At 39.6% G+C, this 16,196-nt stretch overlaps 1 protein-coding gene across 3 annotated transcripts in view; it reads left to right on the top strand.

The window, feature by feature from the left end:
- Positions 1-16,196, top strand: part of VAV3 (vav guanine nucleotide exchange factor 3) — a 166,209-nt gene that overhangs the window by 103,655 nt on the left and 46,358 nt on the right. For all 3 annotated transcript variants that reach the window (XM_040073086.2, XM_040073085.1, XM_040073084.2), the window contains 4 exons: positions 306-407; positions 1,511-1,611; positions 9,812-9,834; positions 12,814-12,859. In XM_040073086.2, the coding sequence (XP_039929020.1) occupies positions 306-407; positions 1,511-1,611; positions 9,812-9,834; positions 12,814-12,859 (272 nt within the window). The remainder of the gene's footprint in view (positions 1-305; positions 408-1,510; positions 1,612-9,811; positions 9,835-12,813; positions 12,860-16,196) is intronic.

Here is a 16,196-nt window from a genome sequence, read left to right as displayed (position 1 = left end):
CTTGTGGATTCACATAATAAAATATTGTTGAGAATGATCCTAGTTACTAGAATAAAAATCAGATGTTTTGTTTTCTATTTATTGTGACAGCTAAGGTAATAGGGTAAATTTGAGAAGTCTGCATAATACCACAATTCACATTTCATTTCAAGGTGTTTGCTAAAGTCCATACTTCTGCTTCTAGTCAGCAAAAAAACATTGAAGTCTAAATAAAACTAGTTGTTTATGGATTAAGATTTCCTGCTGTGAATGTTTTCTCATGTTCTAGACTTCATTTAATGCATATTTTCAAATTTTGTTTTTAGGTCAAACATACGGCCAGACTATGCAGATACGAGCTTTCATGAGTTCAAAATGCATACCTTCAGTCGGGTGACATCCTGCAAAGTCTGTCAGATGCTTTTGAGGTATTGCAAAGGTCTTTTTGGGTGGTGGTCTCCCTGCCCCTGCAAGGTCAGGCTGGATGGGGTTTTGAGCATCCTGGAAGGTGTCCCTGTCCATGGCAGAGAGTTTGGATAATCTTTAAGGTCCCTTTTAACCCAAACACTTCAGTGATTCTGTGTTGCATATTGCTGATATTCTGAAAAATGAAGCCACAGCATTTTAGCAAGGACATTTCAGTGTGTGTAGTGCCTTTGTTAAGCACAGGCATGGAATAAATGAACTTCGGGTATGTTCCTCCTTGTCATACGTTTTTTCTTCCCTTAGCAATGCTTTTCCAGACTGACCTGGATTTTCAGAGATTTTTTTAAAAAAGTTTTTTTCTTTTCCCCCTCAATGCAATAAGGTCTAAGTAACTATGAACAATGGCGCAGACCTTCTAAACTTAAAAGTCAGGAGGGCGAATTCCTGCCTTTGGAGCAGAGTAGTTGAGTTGCTGGGTCTGCACCAACTGCTGTTGCTGAGGAGCAGCTGTCCTGCATTCAGGACACAGCCCCCAGGGTGCTGCCTGGTTCTCCGTGGGCCACCAGCTGGGTGTTCCCAAGTGGAACAGAGACATTTAGAGGAATATTAACCGAAGCGTCCATGATATATGTTTTTAAAAACATGAACAAATTTAAAGTCGAGAATATTTGCCATATAACCTGAAACCTACCTAATGCTTAAATATACATTCAAACATACAACTCTCTTGAGCTGGGTCCTATTCTTCATTGTGCCTAGGCAAATTCCCTCAGAGATGAAGTGTAGAGCTGTACTACAGGAGAGATGTGTAATGGTACAATTTCAAGCGTACTGTTCCCAAGTAGCTTTGGATTACATTGAAATGGACGTTATTATTCTACTTAGGAGTCTGAAAGAACTGTCTGGTTGTGATTTTTAAATGGCTAATAGTGACAGGAAGCAGATGAGCTGCTTGTTTGTCAGTTGTCACTTTTTCTCAAGCCTTTAAGGACTATCGTTACGCAGAACAACAAATGACTTCTAATACCTTCTGCCATGTCTCTTATGTCCCTTATGTGTGGAATTTGTCACCTCTAATGTATCACTACCTAATTTTATTTTACAGGGGAACATTTTATCAAGGCTATTTATGTTCTAAGTGTGGAGCTGGAGCACACAAAGAATGTTTAGGAAGACTAGACAATTGTGGAAGGGCTAATTTAGGTGGTAAGTCATCTTTATTGTTAGAATACCATTTTTAATTAGGACATAAAACTTGCTAGATATAATTAAGGTTTAATTTACCTCTAATTTGTGTTTATTGTAACATGCATACTTGTGAAACTACCATTTATAAGCAGAATTAGAATTACATTTAGGATTCATAGGGATTTTTATTGCTACTAAATTGAAATGTTCCAAAGCAGGAGAGAAGTGTTACAGGTTAAACCAAATTTCTTTGTCGATGTCATTTACAACAAGGAATTGCTCTCATTTCAGCTGTGGACTGCTCAGATGTACAGCACATCATCTGTCATCCTTGTGCTTCTCCCTTTATGTCTATGCCAATTTTCATATTTTCCTCTCAGTTCCTAAAGCTGTTTGTGTTGCCTCAGCTTCCTCTTTCATCTCTTTGGTTTCCATGGTTTCTGTCCACTCACAATATTCACAAAAAGGTGATTGATGGCTCTCTACTTCCCACTCCTAAGAACTCCTTTTTTTCTTCTTTTAATCAATTGCTCTGTGAATTTCTTCCCTGGCCATTGTCACTTTGCACTTTCCCTGTTGTTCCACTCTTTGGGACCTTAAGGAATCTTTTGATTTCAGCTACCATTTGGCCTCCCACAAATAACTCCAAAAATTTGGCATCTTTCTGTTCTGCCCAATATTATACCTGTAAATGTCTTTCTGACGTCTTCTGGATCTCCCTCTGCTAATGCTCAGTGTTAGCCCCCATCACTGGCCTCCCTTCCCTTCCCTCTACCTGCTCTGTTGGTGGCAGTGAGTTCATACACTGTTGCCACAGTCATATAATCCTGGTGCCATTTTTGACTCTTCCCTCTGTCCTGCTTCCCAGGATTATTTTGAATTGCTGTTGTGCTTAAAAAAGAAAAGCCATTGGGAGCACATAACTTCTGGAAAGTGGAGTTTTAGATGTTGGGGAGTTTCTAGTTATGTGTCATTCTCAGTTTTCTAAAATTTTTGCATCCATATTCAGAATTATTTCATAATAATTTTTGAAGTTTCTCATGTCTCACATACTTCACATAAGCTACTGCAGCCTCTTCCCTTGGGTTATTGTCTTTTTGACATTAGTTTCTACAATCTTTATAAAATGCTGTTGCAGAGATACTCTTCCATTTTTGAATTACATGATGACTTCATCCACTGCTCTTCACTAAGTTGCTGTTTCCAAATTTTGACTCTGGCTTGTTGTTCCTTTCAACATTGTATAAGCTTGTTTCTGTCTTTGTCCGTGTGTGCATTACTCCTGATTTCTACTTGGCTTTTGACTCTCTGTGCCAATTACCTGTCCCAATCTCCAGGAAATCAGCAGGATGGCAGGCACTGACTTTTGCTGTAGTCAGTAAACTTTGTTTCCTCAGCTGCTTTTCTGTTTTGGAGATCTTCCATGTTATCCTCCAAGTCTGAACTCTTTACAAATAATCTTTTGTAGATCTGAAAACCATAAAAGCAATTTGTGACTGAAACCCTTTTTGGAACACAGGCTTTTCACAGAACCTCCTGCAAATATTCTAAGGAAAACAAGTATTTAAAATTATCTTAAAAATGGGATTTTTAAAGCAATGACTTGAAATTAATAGAGTGGAAAAACAAACACATATTGTTCTTTACAAAAGAACTGTCTTCTGTGGTATAAACCACCCCTACTTCTACTTTTTTTCTTTGTCTTGCTCCTTTTCTTTTAATCATTTCCATAGTATTTATTTTAATTGGATAGCTGGCACCCCAGGAGGCAGCAGCTTGTCTTTCTGTTCCTGTGTAAATATCTGTGGACACATATGGTGCAACATGCATCAGTAAGAATGACCATAAATGCCTAGATAACAAAAGGTCTGATTTCTTTTAAATTTACTGCATACTTAAGCAATGCTGTGGACTTGCTAGATAGAACAAAGTAACAACAAATCACATTCCTTCTTCTTTGTAAGTGGAATAAATTATAATTTTAAAAATTCAAAGAAGCAGAATGGTATTTTGGATTTTACTTTAAATCACCTTCCTGATGTATGTAGAATTATACTGCGCTGAAATTGCAAGCAACTGGATTGCCAAGATCCTTTTTTGTTATGTGCTTTGTTGTATCCAGGAGTTCAGCCCTCTGTCCTCTCTTCAAACTTTACTTTCTCTTCTCAGCCTGTTTTTTCTTCTGTGCAAAGACTCTCGGATTGCTGGGGTTCTCATCCAGGACAGGAGAGTCGTGTATCTCCTACCTGCTCTTGAGGCAGAAGGACAGGAGGTGCTGAGCTGTGTCTTTCCTTAAGGTCTGCTCTGTGATCAGAGCTGCAAAAACCAGCTCTGAACTGCAGCTCTTGCTGTACTTCCCTTGCTTTATCAAACAGTGAGCAATGGAAAGGACACATTTAGCTGAAAATGTGTCATGCCTCCACCCGATAAAGGGACTTTGGCCAATGAGGAGGGAAGGAAATCCTCAGGTTTTTCTCTAGTGTTTTCCACTTTTACTCTTTATTTGCCTTTTTAAAGAAAGAAGTGTTGATTGGGCAGTGCTGGCCATTCATAATGTTTGCAGACCAAGGAAAGGTTTAAGGAGGAGTTTTACCAGTACCTGCTTCCCTGTGTGGGCCAGAAAGGGATGAGACAATTCAGACTCTCTGAAATATTGGTTAGTGCAACTTGAATTATTTTTTGGAGCTGTCCTTTAACTGTTCCAGAGCTATGCTGAGAAATGAGTTAACTCCCATAAGTTATCTTTCATGCCTGCTAAGCTATGAAATGTTATTGAAGGCATGCAGACATAAAGATATAATGTAAAATTCAGCATTTTTCCATCACTTTGTGGAAGAAGTATGCTCTATAGGCATAACATTCTAACATGGTTTTAATTTTGAATACTTTTCTTTCAAAATATTTAGAGAAATTAATTTATGATAAATACAATATTTCTTTAGCAGTGTCGTTTGCTGCTCCTGTGGGAAATGAGCAAAGGCTTGTGCAGCAGCAAAATGCCTGGAACACTTACTGTATTGATATGTTTGGTGGGTTGTTTTGTTTTGTTGGTTTGGTTTTTTTTTCTAGGGGACTATTACAGCCTTTTTTCACAGGGTATAATGTACACAAAACTGAATCATGCTTTTGGGAAACTGGACATTATTATTCTCCAGTCATGTGGTATTAGTTATGGCCATAGACATGGAATATATATCTATATATGTGTTTTCTGTTTAATCTGGTTATTCTGTCATTCTGCCAATGCCATTCCAGATGCTTCACAGCAAAGTGCAAATCCCCTGTGCAGTAGACAGTGTCCAGGAATGATGCTCCTTGCTTGATCCTGTTAAAAAAATCTTCCTTTCTTTTTTTGGTGTTTGGAGAGTTTTTACATCTTTTTAATGCTTTTGCATGGCTTCCCTATTTGGAAATGTCTCACTGCATTTCAGAGTGTTAGAACAGTGAGTTCTCTGTGAACATGTGACTTTGGGCTTTTGTGAGAAGTCTTGACTGACTGCTTCTCTATCATAAATTATTTTGACTTCCTAATAGTATATTCTCTATATATGGAGAACAATGGAACAATTTCAGTTTTTTAAATTATCTTTTTATAAGTGTAATTTTTTCTTTGTTTCAAATAATTCTCATTTCTATTCTGTAGACCTCTTGTACTTCTAGAGGCTCATTTGAAAAAAGGTGATCAGAGTTCAAAGCACTGCAGTGGGAATATGCCATTAGGTTTCTTAAAGGCATTTAAATTTTCCTCCGTATTTTCTGGTTTTGTAAAGTTTAAGATTCTGTTTTCTTTATAGACCATGAGCAGATGTTTTTGCCAGCCTTTCTGAAATGATTCTTAGAACTTTCCTGAGTGGATTAAATCTTTTTTAAATTTCATTCCAAGTTGTACTTCGTGAAAATTCAAAAGACAGACATCCAAAGATAGATGAAACCTTTTGAGTGACAAAATTATTAAGTGTCAGATTTAGATGATACACTTATGAGAGAAACATTGACAAAATCTGAAGATAAATTGCTGTGTTCTCATGCTATGCCTTATACACAAACATATGCCAGTTCTTCAGATGTTTCGCTTCAAAGAAGGCCAGTTCAGCAGATTGTAGAAATTTTAGTGATAAAAGATGCAGAGTTAATCAGTTGAATTAATAAACAGAACAAAATGTTTGCATTTACCCATTGGGTTTTCTTGGTTGCTGTTCCTACCCTTGCTTCCGTGAATCAGCAGCGCTGGTTGAAGTCTTCTGTGCTAGTTTCTGTCATTATTGATTTAACAAGTTTTTTTCCCCCTAAAATGCTGTCCTGTACATCTTCAAATAGTCCTCTACATTTTCATATATTTTACTTCTCTACCTTCTGCCCTACCACTTAATTTTCCTGTGATTTGGAATGCTTGCCAGAGTTCTCAGGAAAGCCTTTGAGTCTGACTGCACAATCTTAAACAGACTGTATGAAATCCTTAAACACAAGGATTAGAAAATGGATGTACATATTTCTGTGACAGGCCATTTATAAAGACGTACGTGGTGTTTTCTCTGCTGGCTATGAGGGCATCTCCTCTCCCTTGTTACATCTTCTGGTTTCTCAGCTGCATTCCTATGTCTTATGTCATGGCACAGAGCAATTTCACTCATCTGGTGATGCTCTCCCTCTGGCTGGAAGGGTCTGTGTCTGGGAATGCTAAAGATTGGGACCTTGGGTAAGCAGGCATGAGTAAGGCACACCTTGAGTAGGGGAGAAGCTGTATCCCTTCTTGTTCGTACTGTTATTTTACCGAGGGCTCTGTGTCCCTTGCAATTTCTTCAGGGGCCTCACAGAATTGATAAAACAGTATCACTCTGCCCAGAACATGCTGAAGAACTTCAGTCTGTTTCCTACTCTAAACTGGCAGAATGAATTAATTTTCATTTCCAGACTGGAATTTTTCCAAGTCCATCAAATTATGTTGAATTAAGTATTTGCAGGCAAATGACTATTGAATATTTCAATTAGAGAAACCTCCAATCATTCTAGAATCTGAGAGTGTTTTGAATATTTTAAATATAGTGCCAAACCCACAGATTTTTCTTCTTTATATTGCTTTTCCCAGGGAATGTTAAAGGCGTGTCTCATCAGGTCATAAATAGATTAGAAAAACATTAGCTGGTCACTTTTATAGTAAATCTAACTTAATTTATCCATGATTTCTTTCTCATTTGGATAATTTTATTTGAAAAAGTGCTGTATTTCTTTAGATGGAAAAGAAGTTTCTTCATTTGTGAGGTGAACAAAAGACAATGTTGGCATATGAATGGGTTAAATTCAGAATTGCTTCATGCAGTAACGTGCGTGCCCAGTGATACAGTCCATGCTGTTCGTGTCCTAATTGCTTGCTACAGCACATTAGAGATTATGCATGAAAAGCCTGTGGTCTTGACATCTCAAAAGAAACCAGGAGCTTTCACTATTTACATTTTTGCTGATTTAATCAATAGTTGCAAAGTTGCTGGCTCTTCTCCAAACCTCTCCTGTCAACTGAATTGACGAGTAAATGCTCAAATCTCACAAAGTTCATTGGAGTTATACCACTTTTTTAGAAACTGCACCAGAGGTTGAGCTGTATTGCTTAACTAATGGTTCTTGCTCAACCTGAACAAAAGCTAGTTAGGGCACTTGATGTTTTTTCGTATATTTTGTCCTTCAGTGTGGTACACCTGGGTCACATTTCTAATTTTGTTCTAATTGAGTAATGACTGGCTAAATGACTGGAAAGGAACCTGTAGCCCCACAGCTCTTTCCAAGGGACTTTGTTTATAGCTCCTGCATTTTAAATATTTTGAGATTTGTTTTAAAATAGAAAGGTGAGTAGCTTATTGCATATACTTTTTATTTACTCTGCATTTAGTTAGCATGTAAATCCAGCTGCTCTGTTGCATCCCTGAAGAGCAGCTTATTCCCATTTTCTGAGCTGTGTTCCCTCACTTACTGAGGCCAGCTGCTGCTCCTCTTGCTTCTGTAGTAAAATATAATTACCAAAATGTGACCCAATGGTAATATGGCCTCAGTGAATAAGGAAGAAAAACCCCAAAACTGTGCTGAACTATGCCATTAATTAAGTGGCTGTCAGAACTGAGGACTCACTTGATGATTTCATGGGCACAGTGGTGGTGAGCAGGAACTTGAATTCAAGTTGTTATATGTAAAATATCTGCTGGTAGATACTATCAGACATTACTTCCCTCCGCCCCCCCCCCCCCCCCCCAAAAAAAAAAAAAAAAAAAAAGGTTTTCTTGGTCTTGTATTTCTGTAATGTTAGGAAAACAGGTCTTTCATGAGGCCATGATACAAATATTTCAATACAGAATATTCTGAAATACAGGCATAGTTAAACTGTAATGAAATGACAAGTCAATTCTTAATTTTTTGAGTAGACTTTTAGATGGAAATACTGGATATTTTTCTTCCTATTCCCAGAGTGTTAACAGTGAAGCCAAAAATGGCATTTTGGTCTATCAGTATTGGTTTTCTTTTTAATCCAAATCTATCACTTCCCTTTGAATGAAATTTATTTTACATGAATGATCAATAGTATTTGTTAGCTTCTTATGTAGTGATTTCTTGAACCCAGTTATTCAGTTATTGAAAGTTAATCACTGAATTTCCAAATTATTTATTATAAAAGATGTAATTTGGGATGCTCAGATCACCAGATGGAGCTCATTCATCTAGTTGGATTTGGGATATTTTTTAGAGGTAAAAATAATTATTCAGCAGCAATGTTTAAAAATCAGATTCATTCATTGCCATTGGAGGGTAGAACAACATTTCCATTTCAACTTTTGATAAATGATCTGCCGAAATAAATGTAAGTCTTTACAATGTAGAAAAGAAAAAAAAACTCCTAAGTCTGGGTTTGAAGTTTTGGCCTTCTTCGCAACTACTTACCTCTACGACTTCCCTTCATTTGAAGTCATTCATAATGCTGAGATGAAACATTCAAAAGAGGAGATTTTACTCAGATTTTTGGCAAAAATTCTGAAAGGCATATCTGATCATGAAATACCAAAATGCTATTAAATTTCAGCACCACTTGGGCGCCCAATTCCCTCAGGCTGCTAAGAAAAACCTTGACAGGCTATACCTGCATCTCCTCCTTTGGGGGGGTTATTTTTCTTCTCTTTGCTGGCCCTGCACGGGCAGGGCTCGCTCCCCATGCCCGTGGGCAGACGTGAGCCGAGCCGGGCTTAGCTGAGCCGTGCTGAGCCGTGCCAGCGTTCCGGGGCTGCGCCCGCCCGGCCCGGCGCAGCTGCGGGCTCGGCCCCGGCACGCCGCGTTCTGTTTTCCCACACCCCGCTGCTTGGTGGAGCCTTTCTTCCTGGAACAAAAGGGAACTTGGCGGTTCAAGTTCGTTGTTTGTTTTACTGTGGATATGCCTCCCTGTTCAGAAGGCGCTGCTGTGAAAGTTGTGCGGTGCGCAGAGAGCAGGCGAGCGTGGCTTGTGCCGGGCGTCAGCAGGTGTGCGGCGCGGGAGGCACACACGGGCAAATACAGCTGTGTGCGCTTGGGCAAGGCACCGACCCCAAATCCAGAGTGCACCCCAATACCTGCCGTCGGATTAGACATTCAAAGGACGTGTGAAAAAGAGATCTTCTTTTGTGCCTTTTGTGATGTGTGTGCGCTGAACTGGGACTGGCTTTATGCAGTCTGATGTCCCACAGGATTTCCCCCCCCCAGTTTTTAAGTAGTACCATAGACTTTATAGTAAAATTAAATAAAGCAGCAGTGGCCTCAGTCTCTGGTATACTAATAGAATGCGGAATTGAACATGAAACATAGAACACTTTGAAGCCAAAGGTATACATTTAACCTTGATACACTGTGAAAAGACAGAGAGAAAAAAAAAAAAAAAAGGCGTGAACTCGACTTGCAGTGGAGGGCAGGTAGCTTTGAGTTCCCGGCGAGGCAGCGTTCATGAAGCGTTTTTGCAATGCTCTGGGGTTTGTCAGGTGCGCTGTCCCGGCCTGCCGAGCGTGCAGGTGCCCTGCAGCCAAGCCAGCCCTGGGCGCAGCCCGGCGGGGCCAATGAGCGCCGGGCTGGGCGCGGGAGCGCCCGGCCTCCGGGGCGGCTGCACGGCCCTGGCGGGGCAGGCAGCGGGCTTTCTGGAACGGCGCGGCTCAGAGGGCTCTGTGAAAGGTGCGCGGTTTGCAATCGACAATAATGCCCATTTTTACTTATGTTTCAGAACATGGAAACGTGAAGCATGAGGTAAGCATTCGTTTTCTTTTCCGTGTGATGTTTGTTTTGTTGGTGACATAAGAGCTCCTGTGTACGTGCTGATGGAGAAGGTATGTTTTTCTTCTGGGTTTGCAAACAGATTTGTTTAGAGTGCCGTAGAAGTTGTCTAAGCAACAAGTTATTCATGATTAAATATGAATGTCTTCTGCTCAAAATGGGAATTAAACTTGCAGCAAAATGACAGTGCTGAGAGCACTGAAAGGGGTGGAGATGCTTTTTTAAGCTACAGGTAAGAAAAAATGTATTGCTTCACAACTGGTTGTTAGATCCTTACTGTTCTAGACAAAATCTGGCTGTAGAGTTAAAAGTATTTTTTTCTTTTCCTCTGCCATGCCAGAAAACTGTGGGGTGATGAAGGATTGGCAGGGCAGTGTTTGCCTCTTCATATGAAAAGATTATGGTTGCTGAGATATCCTGTGCTATGGAATTTCTGTAATCTGGAGGGAATGTTAGAATGGGACCTGAACAGAGGAGTTGCTGTGATGCACATAGTGTAGCTTGCTGTCAGCCTAGGAAGGCTGCAAGCTGGGTTATTTTTTGGCCAGCTCCTGGGGCTTCTTCACTGCTCTACAGGAGGGCTCAGCAGCTGGGTTTTGTCTGACAAAGGGAGGCAGCCCATCAGACCTAGAGCATAATAGTTTCTAGCACCTATTTTAGATCAAAAGCTTATAGTAATTGCTTAAATGCCATTCCAGTTATGAACAGCACGTCAGTATAAATGTTGCTGCTCTCCATAAACGTGGCTGTGTTTGATGCTGCTGCTGATAGGGGTAATGGGAGGATGTTATTGCTGACATGGTGCAGGGGTAGCTGTGTGCAGAGCTGACCACTTCTGTGTTCTCTGATCTTTGAGCTGTTTGGGTGTCCCTGTAACCCCAGGCAGCAGTGGAGCTTGGTGAGAGCAGTTCTGCACCATCTGGTGAGCTCCTGGGATGTGGTTCCCAGGTGGGCTCCTGCTCCTGGGATCCTGCAGGGGAATCATGTGGTGGCAGGGGAGCTCTGGCTGAGAAGAGGGGTGTGCTGCCTGTGCCCAGCCCCTGCCTGTGCCCAGCCCCTGCCTGTGCCCAGCCCCGCCTGCTCTCCTTGCTGCATCCTCAGCTGTGCCTCTGGCCAGGTGCTGCCCAGCCTTTCATGTCTCTGCCTTGACAGATGTGCTGAGGAAGGAGACTCTATGGGAATCACAGCATGGTCCATTTGCCTGATGCCTTTCCAGTCCTGCAGCTGGCAGGCATGGCTGGAGAGCTGTGAGCAGATCATCTACTGGGCTTGGTGGACAAGGCTGTCAGGCTTCCTAAAGCGAACTGTGGTGACCATACTGTGTCTGGATGAAAAAATACTATATATATATACACACTGATTTGACTTGTGAGGAAAATAAAGGCCTCCTTTCTGGAGCTATTGATTTGCTGTTGCCTGTTAAGCTGATCCAAAACATCAGGATTACATTAATTTTTACCAGGATTCCTATTTAAGTGCCTGCTTTGATTCTCTCTGCGTAGAGGAAAACTTAAGTGTGCATGAGGAACTGTCATATTGGAAAACATGGATTTAAGTTTCTTACCAGTAAAGAATCTACTGATAATGCAGTATGTTTAAAGGTAGTGAGCATGTTTTCATACAGCTCAAGAACTATTTCCTTAAAACTGTTTTCCAGCCAGTCCTTTGGTGTATATAACTTGAGTTGTCACAGTGTCTCTGTTGTTTATATTTCAATTAAGCATTTCTCTGTCTCCCATTTTACTTTTCCGAGTCTTGCCTCTTTCCCTTTCTTTTGCAAATCTGTGGTTGCTCACCAATCTGCAACAATCCTATCAGTAACATGGCTTCCATCTATAAAACACAATATAGGATATAGCTGAGCATTTTGCTTCTATCCAGTACTACTATCTCCATTGTGGCAGCAGCTTTAAATTTTTATTCTATCTGCTACACACAAAGCAAAACTTGTATCCTTTCTATAATTAAACTTGTGGGGTACAGAGAGAATATGTCCAAGGACTCGAGAATTTGAAAGCTATTTTCAAAGCAAGCTTTTGATTTTGCCTGCCTGTTACAGGGCTTGGTAAATTTGGCTATGCCTCAGGTTACTGCTTTCTGGCTTGCCTTGGTATGTGTCCTGCATCAGCTTATATCAACGGCAAGTAAATCAGAGCAGCCTAATTGTTCCCTTTGTTATGCAACGTGCCTTTTTCTGCTTGGTTTGATTAAAAAATAAATAAATGCATGAACCATCATGCAAGTTACCAGATAAAACAAGTTTGCAAAAGCAGATGAGTAGTTCGCCGATATGCATTATTTCACATTGAAATTTCCAGGGATCCATAGTAAATGTCATAGTGTATAAAATATAGAAAAGAAATTGAAATAATCTGAGTCTCGTCAGAGAGTTTCTGATTTCACACAACTCTGGTTCCTCCTATTTTAGAGAGACAGACAAGTTACTAAGTATATTTAAATACTTGCCCAGAAAATAAGAAAAGTAGGCATTCCATAGGGAATTATAGTTAACTTCAGTTTAAAGTAGAAATAGTGAAAGTTTCTAACTTATTAAAGCAATGCAAGTGGTTTTGACTTTTGTGTTTGTGGATGCTGTCTGGGGCAGATAATGCCAGACTGCATGATTTCCCCCCATCCTATTAGTAAATTATTAAAAAATACATTTGTTCTTAGTATCAAAAAATATTGATGTATGAACAAGCCTTCTGTGGACTGAGATGCTTTCAGCCTAGTGTCAGAAAAAATGGGATATATGAAAAAGCCATCAACATTACTAAGAATATTTTTCAAAGTGTGATCTTTCTACAAGATAAAGATAATTGTGTTGGTGGTTGGGGAAAATAGCTTAAGAAAACCAGCTTTGCCTAATAGATTGTGGGAATGAAAGGATTGCAATGAGCCTCCATGAAAACATGTTTATTCATATCCTTGATTCTTATTTTTGTTCTGCAGAAACGAACAAATGGAATTAGAAGAAGCTCTAGACATGTGGACCCAGGTTTGTGCCATGAATTTTTAATACTTGAGCATTAAATAAAAAGAGTAAGAAAGCTGTAACTTGCTTTGCTAAGTTATATTGTGAATGCTATTGCCATGCACACAATGCTGAGAACTTGTCTGCTGAAGTCGTGAAGTGATTGCTCTGTTTGTGATTTCAAAGATAAGGTCAGCTGGTTGAACTCTTAATTTTTTTTCCCCTTGTTTTTTCTTTAAGTAGAGCTCTGGTTCTGTTTGAACAACAAAATGCCTCTGGGCTTTCAGTTAATATGACCCACCCTACTGTACTCTGTAGTTCTAAAAGAATTAACTAAGGGATGAATAGCAGGCAGTTGCTTATAAAGCTCAGGTTCTAAGTCTTCAAGTTGTGGGTATTCTCAGCTCTTAAATGTAGTGGTGCTCAGGGCTTAACTGTATGAGTTGCTTTTCTGAAAGGCATAAACCAGTTGCAGTTTTGTACTGAATTTCAAAGTGATTTTATTTTTCCTGTTAGTTTAGTTTATAGTAGATACTTCTGTGGAATCATGGTAGCAGCAGCCCTTAAGAAAATTAAATGCTTGGTTGTAGGTTGTGTACTCAAGTGGGCAAACATTTCCTCTGGAGACCCATCATGTGTCTGTATAAAATATTCAATGTTTTTCAGTGTAACTGTGTGATATTTTTAGTGTCATTTTTTTACAGTAATTACATTTCTGTCCTTTATGTTTCTTGTATAGTTTAATTACTGGAGATTTGTTATGCAGATACTATTTGGAATACAAGTAAGCTGTGGATTATTAAATATTTCTAGATGTGGACATCTGAGAATAGTTGGAGTTAAACATTAAGCAGGATGGCAATTCTGTACACCACATTATAGCCTGGCAGAGCTAAGCACTTTTCAAAAAGCAGGAATGCTGGTTGTGCCACTAGCATTGCAGCTGCCTTGGCTTGGAAAGTCTAAATGTTGTAACTAGCTGGAGCAGACCACACCTTTCTTACTCACGTACCCTCGACATGTTTTGGAACACGTATCGTCACTTTGTTCCCTCTAGCAAAATAAACCTGCTTCATGATTCTAGAAATTGTTCTGTGTGTCGTGATGGCTGCAGTCATAAAAGAAAAAATGAGCACCCCGGAATTCTGAAAATTAATGAAGTCAAAGGGGAAAACATCAAGGGTAGGAATTAAATAATGCAGAGGGGTCTGATTGCTCCCAAGTGTTTGCTAACAAGACTGAGTTCTTCCCATTCATTGGTGCATGCTGCAGTGAAGTGTGATTGTGTGCTTGCAGAATAGTCCTTATAGGATCAGCGCCTTTAAACACAGCTGTCTCATGTAGAGTCATAGAAGGTCAAGTAATTTAGCTTTGAGAACCTTTTGAACATACTGGTGATTTTACTTGCCAGTGCCTAAAACAGGCAAGTTCACCCCCTTGCCTTGTCCATTTACTTACACAGAACAGTTCTTTGAATTGTTGGGATAATCTTGTTATGGAGTGAAGTTCTTGGTCCTCATAATATTTTTGAAAGCCAAAAGAAATGCGGAATGTTTGCGTGAACTTTAAGTCCCTTTATTAGAGCCGTGGCTCTAGAAGACTACTTACAGATTTGCTTCTGACATTTTAAAGGTTTTAAATAAATAATAATGAGAAATATATTATATACGAATGTGCTCTGTACATACACTGTCAGTTTTCAGATGAAATGAGCTTTTTGTTTTGCATTTTTTCAGGGTAGGCATTCTGTGTCCTCCTGTAACTCAGTGGGTATAACTTTTGGCAAACTCCTGGCATCTATTTTGCATAATCTAAGTACTGCTGTTCATCAGGTTGCACATTGCCTTGAGAGACAGATGCTATCCAGAGGGCAGCACTTGGAAGAGATCAGTCGTGTCAGGCATTCATTACTGCATTGAGCTGCAGAGCTTTCCAAGAGCACTGCCATTCAGTCAAGTTCCAAAGGGTCTGAGCACCAGGATGCTCTTTTTGCCAAGAGAGGTGGTCAAAAGGCTGACTGCCCAGACTGCCTTGTCTTTAGAAGGTTTGGTCTGCTGCTGCAGCCAGTGCTGGTGCTGAGGCATGGGTGCCAGGTTAGGGAGCAGACACTTGCTGTGGATCAGTAACCAGCGCCTGCAGTGGCTAAATATTGACGGAGTTTGATATCACCAGTAAATACAAATATTTTGGGTTGCACTTTGTCAAGATTGTTCTGTTATGTCTTGCCCATTTTAGTAAAGAATAATGAATAGCACGTTCAAGTTAATGCATTGGTGCTTCTCTTTTTATGCTGAGTCAAATTCAACTTTTGCTGACACAGCTTAGCCCAGAATGAAAAATCATTTGAATTTGATGAGTAGTGCAAGTTGAAGGATGGTTGAAACAAAACTATGGGAGGATACTGGATTCAAATATCTTGTTTCCTGCTGGTAAAGCTCATTGATGAAGGAACCTATCTAGCTGAAGTACCCTAAAGGCAATAAGTTAGTTTATGGCTTTTTCATTTGTTTTTCTTTGAAGTTTTGACAGTGACAGTTTCCTCCTTGAGATTTGCTTTGTGCTGAATAAGAAAGAAGGGTAGAAGGAAAAATGATTAATGGATGATGAGACAGAGAAATTCCCATCAAATGAACACAGTCACGAGAAAAATGTGTAAAAAAAGAAAAGTGTGCAGAAACTACAGGTGAAGAGAAGACTGGAAATCTTGCAAAATATGGCTGTGTGCTTATGCAGTGCACTAAGCCTTCAGCCTGCAATCCAGTTGCAGAGGGCCTCCTGAATTACTTCATCTATTAAGTTTTAGTGGGACAGGTTTTGAATAACCTTTCTTTGGATGAAACAGGAGATCATGAAAACCATTGATGAAATGAACTGGTGAATACACCTGCAGCTATAAATCCAGGGAAAATTTGGTCTTCAGCTTGCATGTGACTGTAGAACAAGATGATTCTGCTTAAATGCATTTGAGAAGTGATCAGACTGGTGCCGGTTTTTGCATAGAATGGGTTGTGAAATGATAATTACGTGACATTTTATTCTCGTGTAGGGAATATGTTTAAGCATGGGATTTGCACTATTGGCTTAAATGACACATGAAGCATTCACATGTATATTAATAAGCATAAATTCTTATTGTGTGAATTCTTGAGAAGGATGATGCAGTCTGACCCAATGTTTTTAATGGAAATAATTTTGTGTTTATTTTAATATGAGTAAAAATTACTGTCTTTCTCAGCTATTGAAATAGTACAGTGTATGTTTGCTGTCTTTTTTTTTTTTTTTTTTTACAGGATAAAGAGTCTAAATGTGATAGATTCACAGCTTAGTGTTTTTGAAACTGGTTTTACCCTAAACACTTCTG

The sequence above is a fragment of the Hirundo rustica genome, chromosome 9 (assembly GCF_015227805.2).
Source record: "Hirundo rustica isolate bHirRus1 chromosome 9, bHirRus1.pri.v3, whole genome shotgun sequence".
In the NCBI taxonomy this organism is placed as follows: domain Eukaryota; kingdom Metazoa; phylum Chordata; class Aves; order Passeriformes; family Hirundinidae; genus Hirundo; species Hirundo rustica.
The sequence above is the reverse complement of the archived record's forward strand: the minus strand, read 5'-3'. Positions and strand labels throughout refer to the sequence as shown.